We start from the raw sequence: 19,816 nt of genomic DNA, 5'->3' as shown, positions 1-19,816 counted from the left end.
TTTCGCCGTGCCCAGCTCGGAAGCAGTAAGTGTTTTGTAATATTCTTCGATCGCTTGATCAATCTGCAATGAGATATAGACTTACGGTTTTAATACGAAATATATAAGTACTAAAATATTATTTATATACTATTATATTATTTATTATTTATGTACATATTATTAATGTACTGATATATTTATTTATATATTTATTTAAAAGACTGAACGCACTGCAGTTTTCATGGTGTCAAATTTTTATCTAGAGTCATTAACATTCATGTCTCAGAATCAATGTAAAAACTAATATATTAAGTGCAAATGTTATATAACTTGTCAATTATTTTTAATTTATATTCAAACTTTAGAGGACATTCAAAAAAGAACATTCGATTCTTGAAATTATTTATCATGACCATGTAACATATAATGGGTGCCTTTCAACAAGCGACACAGTGCGACACAGTGATGTCACCTTTGTTTAATATTGGCAAAAATAACAAGGATGTAACGATCCATTGTGTCACACCGTGTCATTTGTGTTGGAAGGCACACAATATCTCATAAGAATTAATATAAACTAATATATTAAGTGCGCGAATATTACGTAACCCGTTAATTATTCTTAATTTATATTAAAACTTTAGAAAACGTTTACAAAAGAACGTCCGATTTTTCTAATTATTTTAATCTTAACAACAGTAAAATTTGAAATTCTTGTGTTCGATACAAATGGCAGACAACGCTGCAGATCTCCTGCGTTGTTTTCTATTTATTTACTTTTGCAACTTTCAGGGCTGGGGAAATGTATTTAAAATATTTTTGTGTAAAACACATATTATTTGCAATACAAGTATATTTTGTATTTTAGCGAAGCACATGAAGGTCTTACGTATTTTGTACTTAAAATAGGAAGATTAAAAGTTTTTTTTAGATGATTAATTTTCTAATTCAAATAATAAGTTTGATTGACAATTTTAGTGTGAAATACAAAATACTTTTATATATTTTCACGAAATATAAAATACAAAATATTTTCATGTGCTCCGCTGAAATAAAAAATACAAAATATAATTTTCTTACAAATACTGTTTTTCAAATAAAATACTGTATTTAAAATACATGTCCAGCCTTGGCAACTTTATGCATCAAAGCGTTCTCTCTACAATTTCATTAATGCGTTATCTATCCCCGTCGTTCGAGAACAATGAAAATACTAAAATAGACGTAAAATAGAACAGGCAGAAAGATTTACTGTGGGACATCCGGCATCAGGACATGTGGCGAGCATCGGTTGGAGCTCGATGTCAGTCTCTTTATATTCAGGCTTAAGCAGCACCACAGCCTGCTTCGCAGAATTCGCATGAACCGCCGTTGCACTGATGGTCTCGACTGTCTGTTCCAGCGTTCTCTCCGATACGACACTCGTACCGACGTCAGGCTTAGACACCAAGATCATTTTGTGTCCCTCATAGTCGATCACGCGCTCTGGCAACAGCGATTGCGTTAGCATGTACTTAGAATTACGATAACTCTCGAGTCTAACAGCAAACATCGGATTCGGGTGTTGCTTCGATGGTGGCAGTGTGCCATGTGTGCAGGCCGTCTTTCGTTTCTCGATAACACTATCTCCGGACGTGAGATAGGTCACGTCGCAGAGACCGGAAGCGTCTCGTTGACGCACTTCGTCGTCAAGCGTTCGGTATTGGAAGAGATTAGCTAAGCCGCGTTTCAGGTTCGCGGATGATGCGCTCTCGGCTGGGTCCATGTACACAGCCTCGACATCGCCGTGTCGCCAAAGTACGAAGAAGGGCTTCTCGGCTGCCTGCTCTATCTTGGACGAGTGTTCCACGAAGCCCTCCGGCTCCGGAGCTCGCCGGGACTTGATCCATAACTGCGGTGACAGTAACTGAAAGAGAGAACGTTACAATATTTATTATAAAAGGGCATCAAGATTTGTCAGATATTCGAGAATCAACAAATTACTAAGTCTAAAATTTTCTAGAATATGCATAAAAGTTGTTTAATTAAAACTTAATTGATTTAAAAATGATTAAGTTGCTTTGTGAATTAAATTAATATGTAAAAAATATCTTACTTATTTTAACACACAATTGTGTTAAATTAATATCATTTGAACTATAATATATGTTGCTATATAATAATTATGTTTTGCATTAATCAATAACCTGAGCAGAAATTGAATCAGGATGCAATAAAGGCCCCTATCAAGTCATCCCTAATGTACAGTCGGGTCCTGATAAGGAATCCTGATATGAGCCTCATAAATATAATGCAATTTTCCGATAGTAACCTGATAGAGCCGAATGATCAGGTCCTTATCATAGAGCTTATTCATCGAGATTCTATCGAGATTCCTTATTAAATTGTTGATTTCACACTAGGGATAATCTGCTAGTGACCTGATTCAATTTCTGCATATTATACTGCATAGTATAAATCAAGCAGAATCTTTAATATCACTGAATACAATAATTGCCGCTAATTAGCGACAATTATTACATTCAATGAAGACGCAGCTCCTATTTAATTTCTACCGACAATCTGACGATAACGTTGCACTCGATGGAAATGTTATTTCAAGACTCAAAATAATTTCGGTACGCTGTTTACAGAACGGAATATGTATATAAATTCGCATAAAAAAATCTTATTATTTATGCATTAAAGACGTAATTTAGACCGTTGAGGTTTTATAGTTATTCAGTTGTTAATGAAAGGATTTATTAATATGTTATACAAAAATAACACACATTTCATAGAATATTTGAACAACAAGGAATAACATCAACACAGACAAGGAATTTGAACAATAAGGAATAACATAACTTTTTTTAATATATTAATATATTAAAAAAGTTTTTTTTGAACTTCCAAAAAAGCTTTAACTCTTTTAAAATTTTTTGGATCAATGTTATACTAGCTGAAAAGTTTGTCACTAATTTATTTAATTAATAGATTTAATTAATTAATAGATATTTTATAATATTATGTTTAATTTAATATCATATAACATATAATATTTTATAATTACTATAATATTATACAAAATTATATTTAATATTATAAATTATTTTCAAGGCTCTCATCTTCAAGATTTTGTAAATCGAAGAAATATTTCATCTCTCAGATAAAGAATTATCGACATTCAATGTAATCAATGTAACTCGACATGACCTTTCTCAGTATCAATGAGCGTGCTTTTTATGGCATTAAAATTTTCTCGTAAGTTATATAGGTGTTTTGTTTCTTAACAATGAAAATATGTATGCCGAATCAATCACTTATCTGGTTTTGAATTCCTGTGTTAATTGATTATGAAATTCCAATTACAACACGTACAGAACAAAGAAAGAATATGTTCATACGGATGTAATATAATTAACTGTTATATTATTTTAAATAATTCCTCTGTAAATCTTTGATACAAGTAACTTAAAAAAATGGATATGATACTATATTATTATCGTATCAAAAAATGTTGTTATTTATTAACATATCGATTAAAATAAATGTAATAAAATATTAGGTTGGAGAAAAAGTTCTACGAAATTTTGTTAACTCAAAATTATATACAGAATATATTTGTTGCAAAATTTTCGACTATCTGATGTGAAAGCTTAAAGTTTTTCCTAAAAGTTCGTATTTAAAAAATGTTTCTACGACTTTTTTGTTATCAAGTTACACGCGGATTAAATAAAAGAACATTCTGATTTTGATTGCTCATAACTCCGTTAAAAATCATCGTACTGTAATTAAAGTAAAACAGATTCTTAAAGCTGAAACGTTGCTCTATCAAATGTGTGGTGTAATTGCCAATTTAAAAAAAAATAGAGTATATGTACATTTGAGCTAAAAACACGATATTACTGTCCTTTTTTCCATTGCGTAATGGTTAAAAGAATAGTAATATCACATTTTTAATTCAAATTTCTATATATTTTATTTTTAAAAAATTAGCATGATACTATTCGATAGAACAACGTTTCAATTTTAAGAATGTTTTTTTTTAATTAAATAATAAAACAGTGCGATGATTTTTAATGAGTTATGAGCAATCAAAGTCAGAACGCTCCTTTTTATTTAACTCGCGAATAACTCAAGAATAAAAAATCGTAGAAACATTTTTAAAAAACGATTTTGTAAGGAAAACTTCAAACTTTCACGATATAGATAGTCAAAAATTTTCGTAAACTTTTTTGGCACGTGACGGACTCATAAAATTAGAAAAAATTTTCCTTTTTTCAGCTCGTAGTTTTCTATATATAAAAATTACAAAACTCATACAAATTAAAAAAATATAGTAACCATTCGAAAGTAGAGACTTCAAGCTTTAAAACCCTTTTTTAATTTTAAAATTTGATCATTTTTAACGAAGATATTGTATATATAATTTTAAGCTAACAAAATATAGCAGAATTTTTCCTTTAGTCCAATATATTTTGATAAAATTTGGATAGTTTTACAATTAATAAAATTTTGAAAATAAATTTGCGTATGTGACGAAATTATATAATTTTAATAAAATATATTAGTTTTTTTACGTTTACATTTTTTACGAAAATTTACTGAAAGTAGTTTTTCACTTCAGGTGTCTAAACTGTATATAAATACATATATAAGTAACTCATTAAATAAAATTGCATAAAAGTACATAAGTTCAGTAATTAAAAGACAACTTTTGTTAATAAGAAAGTTATGTAACACTTACTTCTGAAAAATTAATATTTGTATTATTTTAAAATTATTTATAATTAAAATAAATTTTGTAGAAAAATATAGAAATAGTATTGATTAATTTTTTATCCGTCTTTAAAATCAAAATTGAAATAAATAAAAAAAGATTTAAATTATGATTCAATTTACGTAAATTATGATTCAATTATATATTTTTTATATTTGTGACAAGTAACATCATTGAAGAAATTCGCGATATTTGAAAATAACTAAATAATGACGAAATGTATCATACCTCGAATTTAAGTAAAAAGATATTGGGATCGTTAAAATCCTGCCATAGGGCAGTGATGTCCAGCTCGCCGGTCAATCTGAAACCGACGTCACCCGTAGGTTTCGATGATTCGGTCTCTCTAAAGATCAGCGTGTTCGTCAGCTTGTATTTGTGACCGTTTCCTACTTGCCAACCCTTGGTGCCACCAGCCACGGCTGCAAGTATGACGCATAATTTCCAGTAATTACTCGTTATCGCGCGAAAATTCATCGTAGGCTTTTGAGGTAGATATGTTGTATGCGTGCACACGCAAATGTATGCATATGGACCGAATGCTCGACGACGTCACCGACTGCGAGTCGCGCGTCGACTGACAACGGTAACGCCAGACGACGAGGATCGCTCCTCTCTCGAGACGATCGGAGAAGAGACACACGATACGTACCGTACGTGTATGTAAATGTGTACGTGTATGTGTGAGTGTGTGTACATATGCGCGTATATGTTAAACGGAGTACCGTTAATTTGCGCGGAGTCCCTGTTACACGACAAGCGAGAATGGGCGTTATACGTATGTGTTCTCTTTTTTACTTTTTTTTTTCTTTATGTAACGCTTCGACCGATTGCTGCGTGAAATAATCGAACGAATTTTTACTGGCTTGCACGTATTCTTTTTATATGAACTATAAACAGTTCTCGATTTTTGACGATGAGAATAATCACCTGGTGCCATTTGACAGTACGAACCTGTAAAAACAAAAACAAAAAAAAATAGTCCCTCTCGTATTTCTCATCGAGAAATGTAGATTATATTGTACAGGGTGTTCAGAAATGTAGATTGTTATATATATAGGGTGTTCAATAAAACATAGTGTTAAGGGGGATAATATCTCGCAAAGAAAAAGAAACAAATGACAAAGCAAAGTAAAAAAGAAACAAAAGGAAGAAGTATAAAATGTGTTTTATAGTGTAAATTTTTTTAGTTGACGTGAAATAATGTTCCTTCGAGAGATTATTTATAGGACATTTGCCTATCGAGACATATATCTAAGTATAGTTTTACAAGTTCTTTACATAGGATTACTGATATCGTTGTTAATTTTAGTACTTATCGTATCTCTTGATACGATACGCATTATGTAGTTTATCGTAAATATATATTTTTATGTTATGAGCTCCTATTTTTTAAAAAAGAATTATGTTCAAAGCGGATTTAATATACAATCAAATAGACGCACTTTATTTTTATATAGATTTTGAAATTGCACAAGCAATACGAAATTCTATACTGAAAAAAATTCTAGTTGAAAGTGTGTGTGGACGAACCAGAAGATTTTCGTAATATCAATCAAAATTCTAATCGAGATAACCAGTTCAATTACGACGACTGGAATTTTTTCTACGATCGAAATCTTCTGGTTCGTTTATTTTCAAGTAGAAATTTTTCTAAGTATATTTTTATCTTATCTCTCCGTGAAAGAATGTTGGGCCGATTGCTCTAAAATTTACCGAAGCAACAATGCGGTATATCAATGGTCGGCCATGTTCCGGCCGGCTCGTACGGCGCATTTTTCAATGAATGACTTTGGGGAGATCGGGGAACGAGGAGTCACCAAGAGGAGCACGGTGCAAGGGGGGTAGCTCGCACGGACAGGGTGGGAGCGCGGAAAGGAAAGGCAGAGGGAGAGAGACGAGCATAGGGACCGCCGAGTAACTCACCGAGGAGCGTCCAAAGGTAGACCAGGCAGACGGCGAGCATCCTGGCCGTGGCTCGAAGACGGCCAGCCATCCTTTCCTCGCTCCCGATGTCGTCCTGAGCTGCACGCCGTGCCCCGACGTCCGCTCCGTTCCGCTCCGCTCCGCTTCTGACCGCGCTTCTTCTTCGCAACCTCTGCGGGTAAACACGAATAATTAGACGGGGCAAGCCTGCGTTATCGTAGTCTCCCCGATACAGAAACCCCTGCCACCCCCTTCCCGTCGTCGTCCACGAACCTACTACGGGGGGGACTAACAGGGTCCTTTCCTCGTGGGGTCCCCTCTTCGCACGCACGCACGCAACACACATGTACCGCGTGCATCCGTTAATATAGACGCGAAGGAAAACTAGTATTCGGTGTTCCGATATACACCGGACTTGGACTCTACGCCGCTGCGCTGTGGGCTGTAAATCACATACGCGCCGCACGTGAAACGTGTAATATCGTGATCGCTTGATAATACGTCGTAGAATGATGACCGTCGTCGCAAGGATACGAGATGTGCGTGGAGAAAAGGGCCATTACGATTGCGGAAGCCGACCAATTTGTCCGATCCGGACTGACGAGTGCGCGCTATACCGAGTGTACCGAGTTCCTGGCATTTCATGAGAGAAGAACGGTTTTGTTGAATGCATTTAAAAATTTAGTTTGACACACAGATCTGAAAATAATTTTATTGAATCATTAAGATAATTTTGTAGGACGCTCAAGAACATGATGAACAATGCTCCAAAGAGTTTTAACGTTCTAGTAATTAGCTCGAGCATTCTGGATATCGAACAAAAATATTTTTAGATATGTATATAGTAAAATTTGTAGATGTTTCAACAAAATTATTCTTTTCATATTTGCGTAGTCGATTTATTGGATAAGTTGATTTTTTCGGTGGGCGAAATGGCACTTGCACTGTTTTTAAATATCACGTCTTATCTACGACACGAAAGAATAAAAATAGAAAGCAAAATTTACTTACTTAAAAATACATAAAAAGCACGATTTTACTGTAGTATCTAAAAAGTATTAAAAAATTTAGATATAAATCTGAAAATAATTTTGTTGGACATCGAAATAACTATGTAGGAAACTTAAATATAATAATCCAAAAATGATGTTCAGATCTATAACTAGTTAAATTTTTAGAGGAAATTAAAGTATAAGGACTTTCAAATATAAAATAACAATTAATAATTAGAGATAGAGCTGTAAGAAAACGCGTTCATGGTACGTAAATAATTTAAAATGAAACGAAGTGTGTCTTTAATTATATAAACCTCGTAAGTACAATGTGTGGTATTGTGATCACGAATGTTAAATTTTTAAATACTTGAGCTAAACTGTTCTTTCCGTGTGTAGCCATGGATTTTAGCAATATTTTAATATATCCTACTTCCAAGATTAGTTAGTTTGGTGAAAAATTCTCTCCGGATTAACGAACGTAGAGGCTTATCAAGATCACAGAACACACGTCAGAATAACAATCTGATCTAACTCGCAACGAGTGTCTGCGTGTCTCTATTCAAAGGCTAAGCAAAGATACAACTAACGCGAGGATCTAAAATAACATTTTGTTAACGCACAGGCCAATCGGATCGGTGAAGACGACGGGCTGATTGGAGCAAACTAGAAATCTCGCGTAATCGTTGGAGGCACGCACGAGAACGAGATAATACGTATTATAGATATACGAGGCACTGTCTGCTAGGTCGAAAATGACGACGTCAAACGAAACGTCGCCATTCTGTCCGAAGCGAATTACGAATGCTCTTTAAAACATTCTTATCAATTAGCCATGGCCTTTGAAGACTTTAGACGACCTCGTTGACACTGCCATTCAGTTGATCCTTCAATTCCGATACTCAGTTTCTCGCTGATTCGTTCATGAGACGATACAATTGCTAACATAACAATTAACTTCGTTTATACATATACGCGAACTAAAATATTTAAATCTGTAAAGCTGCAGAATAGCGTGCAATATATTAAATGAATGAATGCAGATTTCATGTAAAATTTAATCGCTGTAATGTGAAATCGTGTCTAATTTCTCATTAATTTCTCGTACAAATGGTATGCAAATAGGAAAGAGATTGATGTAAAATAATTAAAAGCGATCATTTGTTAATTTCGTATTTTTTTTTTTGTTAAACTTATATATCTAAAATATATTTATTAATTAGATAGACATATCATTCATAATCAGATATTAATACTTTTTTCTTTCTCTTTTTCCTACACATGTAATAGATTTTCTTCGAGTGTGCCTTTGATTCATAAATCGATCGATTTAAAAATTAAAGAAGTTGCTATGTCGATATATAGGATGATCAGTTTGAAGTATATTCCTTAAGATGGCATAGCAATCTATTTCCTAAAAATATAATATCTTATATTTCAATAAAAATACGTTTTTCATAATATCTTTTATAATCAATTTTTTATAATTAAATAGATCTAATCTTCTTGAAAAATTTTACGAAAATAATATTTTATTTTTAAAGATTATATGTAGATACATTATGTGAATGACGCTGGAAAAAGACGCTAACTAGTGTTAAAATCGAGAGCCACCTCTTTGAATCGATAAAGTAACATTCGTCGGCAACTGGAATTATTCATCAAATTTGTCAGCAACTGGAGTTATCCATCGTATCTAAATTAATTTTACCGTTTAACAAAAGTTTAAAACAATAGTAACATGCCTAAAATTAATTAATATTTAAAGAGAAAGTAATTATTGTGCTTGAAATTTCTTTGCCAATAACCGACTTAAATATTTTTGTAGTTATTACGAATTATAATTATTATCATTTTAAATTTGTGAAAATTTTAATAAAATTATAAATGAATAGGTAACTCGTATAGTTTTATTTAATAATTGCTGATTAAAATATTAAAAATTTGTAGAAATCGTTGTTAACATAAAAATTTGATCAAGAACGTATTGATAACTTTTAAAACTATGTAAATTCCACTAAAATTTGGTATCATATAATCATGCTTTTCAAGCCGCATCTATTTGTAATAATCATTTACATGATTCCATCGGAAATACACGAAGCTTTACATTTCCATTATACATTGCAATTTTGTCATAAGTAATTTTGCGAATCCAATGTATGCTATTATTCTATTTGTTATTGCATGTTATAATACGCATATAAATAAATGAATATATTAATTAGCTATTCAAATATACATAAACGATCGGGAAGAGTTTTTGAGCGGAAATATCGATAACATCGGATAATCAGCTCTTTTCATGCGTTATTCTTCGAATCAGCGAATGGAAGGGTCTGAGCATAAGAATTCTCGTAACGATCGTAATGCTTACTTGTAGCGAATTCGATTGGACGCACTCGGTGCACATTAAAGTCGTCGTACACAAAATAACGTAAAGATATGTTTATAAATAAATATAGAAATCGATTAAATTGTGAAATACTCAATACATTTTATTGTACTATTAGATAAAATATGTATTTCATAATTCGAAATATTTGCATTTCATTTTTATACTCAAATTAAATCAGTGTACAATGGGTTTAATATGCACCAGTGCGCACTAGTGTTTCCAATCGAATTCGCCATTAGAGACTTAAGTTGTAGACGTAAGTAACGCACAAGCTTTGGCATACGACTTATTGCCGTGTTTCCAAGAGATGGCAATAAGTCGTTCGTCATACGTTAAAGCTTATGCGTTACTTACGTCTACAACTTAAGTCACTAATGCGGGATCTATAATAGAAGTCGTAGGGTCTTAAGTAGTAGAAAATTGAGCAATCAGAGTCGATTATTCTTCTCATATTTGATTGTGATTGGTTAATTTTCTACGACTTGAGACTCTACGACCGCTACAACTTCTATTGCAAATCCCGCATAAGTAAACGTTACGACCGTTACGACAATTCTTGTGCTCAGACTCATATTCTTAGGTAAATGAAAGTGAAAGAATGAGAAGAAAAGTGAAATCTTGTGTAATATCTGCGTTTTTATACAAGCGGTTTCAGAAGAGAATGATCGATATTTTAAAAGTGATGTAATTACGAAAATATTATTATAAAAAAGATGTATGACAACTGCCATAGATAGCAAAAGCAAAAAGCAAAATGGCTTTATTAATTGCTATAAAGCAATTTGTGATTAATGCCCAACATTTTATTTAACACTGATTGTCATTTGTATCCAATTAAATACATATCTTATATAGATCCAAGACGCCACGTGTATCAATTTGAATACATATATTTCATAGCTATTTCTAAAAAGCATGAAATTTTAATTAATATATTAATTTATATTTATTTTATGAAAGTAGAAATAATAGTGTGCCAGAGGGAACCGATTATAAAAATTTGTGTGGCAGTCAAAGTGTTAAACTTACCACAACACAAACTTATCAACATTCAAGAAACAACTACGAACTAATTCAGATATAAGAACTAGTATATTTCGAATTATTTTTGTCGATTAATGTAATTATTTCAATTACATTTTACATTATGTAACTGTGAATTTTTAAAACTGTATTGAGTGGCAACATTGAGAATGACCTGATCGGGATCGAAATGTCTGTTGTATGAAATTATATTTTATTGTTTATAATAATTTTAGCATTAAAGATCTAGTGGTTTGTAGCTTTTTCTTTGATTTGTTTTAATTTTAAATTATTTGAGCTGTTTCTTAATTAAATTACAATTATTCCATTTTTAAAACATATATTATGTAACATCCAAGTTTACAAGTTCTTTTATTTTATAAACCGCATTAAAATTGAAATTATTCCTGAAACTTCATTATACAGCATTCTTCTTTGTTTTGTCTATCATATAATTATAGGATAACTCCGGCAAATATGCTGCGCTGGGATTTACGCCGCAAAAGTTAGAAAAAATAAAAGGAGTGGGGGTAATTTTCCCGCAACTACTCTGTTACATGCCTTTATGTTATATTAGTATTGTGTTATGATTTCAGCTTCTTACTGTTAATATTAATGAAATTATTGCAAGTTGAATCGATTTGTCATTGTAATAAGTAGCGCCATCATAAATTATAATCTACATAAAATGATTACTGTAGGGCGTGTAAAAAACTTAGTTATTTCGTGATACATACGTGTAGAGGAATAATAAAGCATGTTATATAGCAATATACAAGTGCTTTGCTTTCGTATTCTTTGTTTAATTTGTTGTCTTGTATATATCCCATCTGTTTGGGATATGCGGCATTTTTTTAGCGGGTGGGATTTATGCCCAAAGCATACAAAGTGCGCAGATTGAATTCAGTGCATTAAATGTAATCAACGCATTACATGAAATATGTACCTCATGTCGTAATACTTGTAATATATGTAGAAAGATTGTAATTATTATTTATTACTTCGTATACATATTTATCATTCTTATTCCTTAATAAAACTTTATAAACGCATTTTATAAGTTATTGTGTCATTTTACGTATAATCTTATGTATAAGCATTATTTGTAAATTTTTCATGAGCCGTACATTTTTCCCCCCCCCCCTATGAGTAGCCATATATCCAGCCATATATCCTCAGATATATATTTGTTTGATATAAGAGTTTCATAGTCCATATCTTGAAAATAAGCGTGCAGCTGAGGTCACATTACTGGAACGAACAATACCGAGTTTATAGAACTAAAATTGAAAATGTAGAAGAAAAGTATTTTCACCGAATGGAAAATACGTGTATACGGATGCTTTGTGAAGACTAGAAATGTCAACAGAGCCGAAATTCCGTGTAGTAGTAGTTGCACGGTCTTGCGATAGATGGTGCTGGCATATGTTAGATAAGGACAGATGTATGCGTTTGAGTGAAACAGAACGATATACGATATAATGTAAGAAATGAATCAAAGATGTCAGTATTATCGAATTTGGAATTAAAAAAGTTTGCACTATCGACCTCGATCAAGTTCGGTAATCGATTTAGAATCCCTTTAAGCGACAAAAACTGTCGAGAAATTAGAAAAAACTTTCAGGGTTTTTGATTTATCAAGAAATATTGTCCATCCTTAAATCCGATAGGCGAAAAAGAATCTTTGTTTTAAATTGTTTTAAATTTTGATAATACAAACGGCGGTATCAATTTTCCTCCTATTTTGAAAAGAAATCTGCGGCGGGTAAAAGGAGGGTAAAAAATCCGATGACCTCAACAATGGTAAATACAACAACAGCTCCGATCATCTTGACCTTGACATATGTTGTCAAGGTCATGATTGTATACAAACTTTTTTAAAATTGATGATCGAATAAAATTTTCTGAAAAATTTGAAAAATTTTTTTACGAATTTTTATACGAATCAAGCATATTATAAAATACATTTTTTTCTTTTTGTCTTTTTTCCGTATATTTTTTAATTTCAAAATTAAAAAACATTTTAGAAGAAGTAAGTTTTTGTACAATAAAATTTCACATAATAAAAAATACGATATCTTTGCGAAAAATTATCGTACAAATTTTTTTCAAAAAGCATTTTAAAGCTTAGGAAACCTACTTTAAGATACTTCCATATTAAATTTTGTTTGATGATGTTTTATTGAACTGTAACGCTTTAAAGTAAGACAAAAATATTGCAAAGATATCATTTTTCAATTTTATATAACTTATTGGGAACAAAATATCATAAATAAAAGATTCAAACGCAGATTTAAAGCTCTATCTTTACGTTTTAAAATGCGTGGTCTCTCTGAGATTTCTTTTCGTCGAGATATTTAACTTTTCGTAAAATGCGAGAAAATTGTAAATGCCTAATACTTTTGCACGTGGCTGTATGCACTATTATAGTATACAGCCTCAGTCAAAAATATTATGTATCTATATTTTTTAAATTTAATTAGAATTCTTTTATCTGCATTGCTATTTGTTACCAGCATTATGCATAAGTTCAAAAGATTCTTAAAGCTAAGGATAATTTATGATAAAAGCCATAAATCAATTTTTGAGCTAAAATTTTAAATAATAAAATTTTAAATAACAGTTAATAAGATGTTTGATATTTTTTTCAAGGCTGTATACTATAGGTGATATTTTTGATACATTTTTGCATACGATATTTTTCAAGAATACAGTTCCTAGGCCTGGATTCTTGAAAAATATTGCATACGAAAATATTATAGTATACGTTACGTATATTTTTGCTAATTTTTAGATTTTCCTAATTTTTCGTATATGATACACTCACACTTTCAAAAAGTCAGGCTCTAGACCCCTGGTTGTTAACTTCCGGCAGGACCGTGGGATCTCCGACGCATGGATCTTCGGAGTTCGGGCGGGACACTAGTTGAAAGGTGGCAACCGTGATCTCAACCGAATTAAATAAAAACTGAAAACATAATAGATCGCTCTTTGCTTTGTCATGTCAGACTTAAACATCTAATATATTGTGTGTTCCCTTCCTAAACAAACCTGCGGAAGTAACCATTCGGAAGCCACAACGAACGAACTAACCAACGAACGGGCGAATGAGCGAGCGCGAGCGCGCTAAATAATCATAACTCAGAGAGACATTTGTAACGCCAGCCTCTCGCTCGTATTTATCGCTGTTGTTGGACGGTTTGTTGCAGCAATAACGGTAATGGGCCTCCCCCGCCTCCGGCCTCTCGCACTCCCTCCCTGCGTCTCCACCTCCGCCCCAACCGGGTCGCCCCCCCCTCGCTCTCTCTCTCTTTCTCTCACTCTTTCTCTCTCACACACTCTCTCGCCTCGCTGGCCACCCCTTGCCGAGCGATTTATCCTCGGGTAATTAGCACGGGTAATAATTAATGCGGCCGCGCATTGTGCTAATTATCAGCGAGAGAACCTTTTAAGAAATGAAAGAACATTCGAAATAAAACAGGGCGCCGTGAGGGGGAGGGCGTGGGGTAGACACGTCGGTAGCGGCGAAGAAGGCCAAGAGGAGAGTGAGAGAGTGGAAGAAAATGGACTGAAAGAAGTAGAGCAGGAGGAATGAAGAGGAGAGAGTTCCTCGCGACAACACTGCGAGTGTTTGTACAGGGCAACTTGGTACCATCAAAACGTTTTAATCATAAATTCTATTAAAAATCTGGAATGTAATAGGTAGGCATATAATAGGTAGGAATGTTGGTCATTCAGTATTTCAAATCTCAATAAGAATTTTTGTCGATATTCTTGATTAATTCTATTTGTGAAATTAATTTAAAAATAAGATTTTTTTGAACAAAGAATTTATTAAGACCATAAATGTGAACAAATAGAGAATAAAAGCCTTTAACGGTCAAGCTGGATCTTAAATGCTTTAAATAATTTGACGTAAATTTTTATACTACCTATGTAGTCATTTAAATTGCGTGTCGAATTGATTTTTCGGTCTTGAAATGCAAATTCGACTGAACTATATTGTAGTGGGAAAGATTTTGTAACTATTATTTTAATTTGCGCGAAAGAGTCAAAAATATAAAAATAAAATTTTCTGTACATCTTTGAACGATCTTTATTTAATGTAAAATTAATTCTTAATTTCTCTTTAATTTCCGGTCAAAGATGTACAGAAAATTTTATTTTTATATTTTTGACTCTCTTTCGCGCAAATTAAAATAATCATTACAAAATCTTTCTCACTACAAAAGGGTGAAGTAAGCCGTTTGTTATTTCAAGAATTACAAAGAGAGGAAGGAAGATCTTTCTCGCGCGCAGAGATAAAACTCCAGCGTACAATTCCCTCTGGAATTAACTTGCAATATTAAATAACTGCCGATCTTCTTTCTAATGCTTAAAAAATAATCCGCATGTTCTCCTAAATCGGAACATTTGCGCGGTCGAAAGGACACGAGGATGGGGCATTATTCTGGAGAAGCATCTACGCGTTTCGGCGAATTCGCGCGCATGTTGAGAGAGAGAGAGAGAGGAGGGGGAGAGAGAGAGGGAAGTCCGCGCGGACTCGCGACAGCCAGCGGAGTCGAGCAACTATCCATCAGGCTGCTTTTGTCGCCCTAATGAGAGCTTGAATTATTCAACCTAGAGACTCTCCTCTTCCGTCCTTCCCCGGTTACCCCTAACGTCGATTCCCTTCCTCCTCGCCGAGGCGGGCCCCCATCCGCGACGCTCGTATGGAGCCCACTTGTGCTCGCGACTCTTAAAAGTCCTTCATTCCTATACATACACACGCGACCATTAATGAGCCTCTTCTTCTAGTTAGCGACAAACTCGAAAACGACCGCCTGAAGAAAATCAATTCGAGCCTAAGCAGCGCCTGAATAGTGCGTACCGTTATGTAAATACAATAATTAAGACAGATAATGCCATTTAATCGTAATGAATTTTGAAAATGTATGATAATATATCATTTATTTGCTATAACAATTTTTTTAGCTGATTGCTAAAAATGAACTGAAATTTCAAGCACAAAATAAGAACATGTTTTCATTCCTCAGTTATAACATCGAAATTGTATTTCAAAGAGAATATTAAAAATTTTAATGATTCAAACATTGAAATTCATTTTCTAGAAAACTTCGTTTTTGAGTTGTATTGTTATTGTAGTAAATGAACGATATAATTGTAACATCAAATATGATGTATCGCAAGATTAAAAATGATATTTTTATAACTATCGAAAATCTGCGTCTCTTCAAATTATTCTGCCTGTCTCGTTGTCATAATATTGAATTTTTCATGGAAGGCGGCGCTTTAATTACAATTAACATGTACATGAATTCGCGCGCGAAATCTATCAGAATATATTTTTAACTCTCAAACGCGCGTAGTGTTACCGATCTGGTGGCATAATATTCATATGCATAACTTTTACGCGGCTCTCACACTCCTTCATTCCATTTAAATTTACCCGTTATACGCTGAAATGTACAAATATCGTTTTTAATGGCGAATATTTCGTACGTTGTACCGGTCGGCGGTTCGGTGGCAAAACATTAAACGCAATCAAATGAAAATGTGATATCAAAATAACGTGATGGAATTTCTCTGTGAAGTGCATTAATAAGCGTTAATAATCATATAAATACCGTCAAGGTATTATATTTTGGTCTAAGCAGCTAAACCAGCTTGATGGACGTCGGACGAGATCATGTATCTTCTCGTAGTTAGTAAACTACAATAATTTTAGAATTCTTTTTTTATAATTATACACTGAACCAAAACTGTACGTAAATACAATAAAATATTTATTGAATTATGAAAAAATAATGAAAATTGGTCCAATGAATTCTCATAATGATTTAGGTTATAAAACTATTACTAGAATTCATTGTAAGAATGAATATATAGTTAAGAGCCCTATTCTTATTTATCGGTTGTGTCTCTCACGCGGTCTAAAAATGATATTATCGAATATATAGTTGTATAAATGAATCCAGTTTTATTGTATCAATGAATTAACTACATTAAGTCGGACATTGATTAACGATCATTCATTGGACCAAAAATGAAAAAAATTTTTTTCAGTGTACGAGACTCTTAAATAGAATTTTTCTATAATTAATAAGAGAGAGAGAGAGAGAGACAGATTATTTTTCAAATACACACACACACACACACACACACACACACAGGTGAATTATGAAACGAGCGTTCACGAATTCGCGACACATGTATCATTCAATGCTCAGGTCACAATAGTTTTCTTTACTGATCGAGGATCACATATTTTTTTAATTTCTCCCTATTTTAGAAAATATTGAATAAATCTATATATACGGAAATAACGATTTTGCTGAAGTACTTAAAAATTTAACTAGATGGAGATCTGAAAATAATTTTGTTGGACCATTAAAATTATGTAGAATTATCAATATAAATATGTATAATCAAACTGAGCTTATACATGGTTGCTAGAATGTCAAAACTTTTTATTCATTATTACTCATTATGCTTGAGATTCGTACGTAATTATTTTAACGGTATAACAAAATTTATTTTCAGATTCATATCCAGCTAAATTTTTAAATACTTTAGCACAAAACCTTTCCTTGTAATAATCATCAATACCAATAAATTGTAGAACAATCAATAATATACAATATGTACTTTAATAACAGTACTTTTAATTCGTAAAAATCTTCAGGTAATCGTTTACGCAAAAAAGAAAATTAGGTGACTCTGTTCCCGGATTAACAATAACGGTATCCTACTATCGTGGGTCATTAGTGATCGACTCCTCATTTTTTTCTAACTTATGAGTCTTTCGGTAATTAGAACTTGTACTATATTTTATTATTTTCCAAAATGAAGTTTAAACATTTGTTCTAGAAAATTGAATATATGTTCGTGAATTTTTAGAGATTTTTTGAACCATTTTAAACATGAACGGATTCTAGTGATCTACGATGGTAGGAATGAAGCACCGAATTGAGCATGGTATTGTAAGGGTTAATAACTAATTTGCGCGATCGTGCGAATCAGGACGCGGTCCGAGACTTGAATTCTGGCGGCAACCACCCGTTTAAGGGCCACTTCCGAGTAACGGACTAACGGCTGCCGGCGAGAGCGCTGTCGGCCAATTTCTTAAGAATTTTATAGCACCCGGCTAAACTTTCGTGATTAACTACTTCCGAGTTGTTTTCAAAAGTGGAGCGTATATTACACCCGCTTGGACGCCCCCGGGATGTCGTTTCGGTCCTCGGCGAAACGTCTAAATACGAGCTTTTACCGGCCGACCTCCTTCCCGCGACGACGCCCGCATTCACGACGTCTCTATGCGCAAAGCTCATTTCCCCACCAAGATAATTGCACTGTGATATCGCCGTGGCTCATCCTTTCTTTTTTTACGTCCTTGCAGAAGCCGCCTTAAGAGGACGATGGCGGCTTTTATTGCGCTCCTTTACACGCTGATGGCTTACCCTTACCTTTATATTCATCGTCGCGGCGTCTCCTAGAAACTTTCTAAGTCGATAAAGTTCCCGCCAACTACTCACCTTCGAGATTTTCGCATACGCCGTACAACTGGATGAAAATGATACGACATGGCAGATCGGCATTCTTGATTGATTAAGAAAAAACGAAAAAAATTCATTCTGCATGTCATTTTTTTTGTTTAAAAGAAGTTCTTTTACCTGAATCTATAAAAGATGAGCATTCATAATTTTTGTTATTTAATACAGCATAAGTTTATTACATTTAATACAAATTCAAGTCGATTGGATAAGAATTTGTGTTTTAGAAAAAGCACCTCGATCTTGGACACACATCCCATACAGATCTCCAAAGAATATTCTAAACATATCGAGAGGACGTTCCTATGTCCTTTGAACGTCCTAATAGTTTTAAAAAAGAAAGCTCTCCGCAAGATTTTATATTAATATTATAAATAAAATTATAATAACGTCGGTATTACTTTAATAGTGTGAATAAAATTAAGATTCGTCGCATACAGCACATTTTATCCGAGAGACATCTTGGGAATATCCTCAGGACTGAGGATTACATTATTCCAATATTATTTAATATTTTTTATAACTTCATAACTTTAAATATCAAAGTGGAAACATCTTTACGTTGTTACAATTCCTGAGTTTATAATGCCTTTTCGAAACTGGATCTATATATATCCATAGCTATCGCCGCTATTGTTAGTCATTGGCCGAGTTCAAATCGGCAAAGCGGCTAAGTCTGTTCGTCGAGCAATTAAACATGATTGGTTGGATCCACAGGTAAGAACCAATCATGCTCATTCGCTCGGCAAGCATAATCACTTTGCCGACTTGAACTCGCCCATTATATTACATTTTAATTGACTCCGTTCAGTAAAGAAAACTAATCACTGAGCGCTCAGTAATCAGTTTTCTCTGTTGAACGCAGTCATTGTTTATAGCTATCTTTACACATAAACCTTTTCAATGAATGCAAAAACTGAATTCATTCAAATTCAAGAAAATACATATCCAAGTAAAAAATTATTAGGATCGAAATGAAAAATTGGTTTTTACAAGGTTTTTTTGCTCAAAGTTTCTAGTTTTTTTTTCGGTAATCTTTATCTATATTATAGTCGTACGTATACTATTATGAAGTACATCTTCTTCAATTATTATATTTATATAATATCATATATAATATACATAATATACATAATTCCCAATTGTCTTCCAAGTAATATCTATTTAATATGAGATTGCC

General features: G+C 33.0%; 1 protein-coding gene across 1 annotated transcript in view; it reads right to left on the bottom strand.

The window, feature by feature from the left end:
• Mtp (microsomal triacylglycerol transfer protein) overlaps positions 1-7,275 on the bottom strand; it is a 12,602-nt gene extending 5,327 nt beyond the window's left edge. Inside the window, exons 1-4 of the mRNA XM_018459123.1 lie at positions 6,671-7,275; positions 5,675-5,698; positions 4,973-5,166; positions 1,493-1,888 (exon numbers count right to left, since the gene is read on the bottom strand). Coding sequence (XP_018314625.1) covers positions 1,493-1,888; positions 4,973-5,166; positions 5,675-5,698; positions 6,671-7,016 — 960 coding nt within the window. The 5' untranslated portion in view covers positions 7,017-7,275. The remainder of the gene's footprint in view (positions 1-1,492; positions 1,889-4,972; positions 5,167-5,674; positions 5,699-6,670) is intronic.
• Positions 7,276-19,816: the final 12,541 nt, after the last annotated feature.

The sequence above is a fragment of the Mycetomoellerius zeteki genome, unplaced genomic scaffold (assembly GCF_001594055.1).
Source record: "Mycetomoellerius zeteki isolate Tzet28-1 unplaced genomic scaffold, Tzet1.0 scaffold79, whole genome shotgun sequence".
Classification (NCBI taxonomy): domain Eukaryota; kingdom Metazoa; phylum Arthropoda; class Insecta; order Hymenoptera; family Formicidae; genus Mycetomoellerius; species Mycetomoellerius zeteki.
The sequence above is the reverse complement of the archived record's forward strand: the minus strand, read 5'-3'. Positions and strand labels throughout refer to the sequence as shown.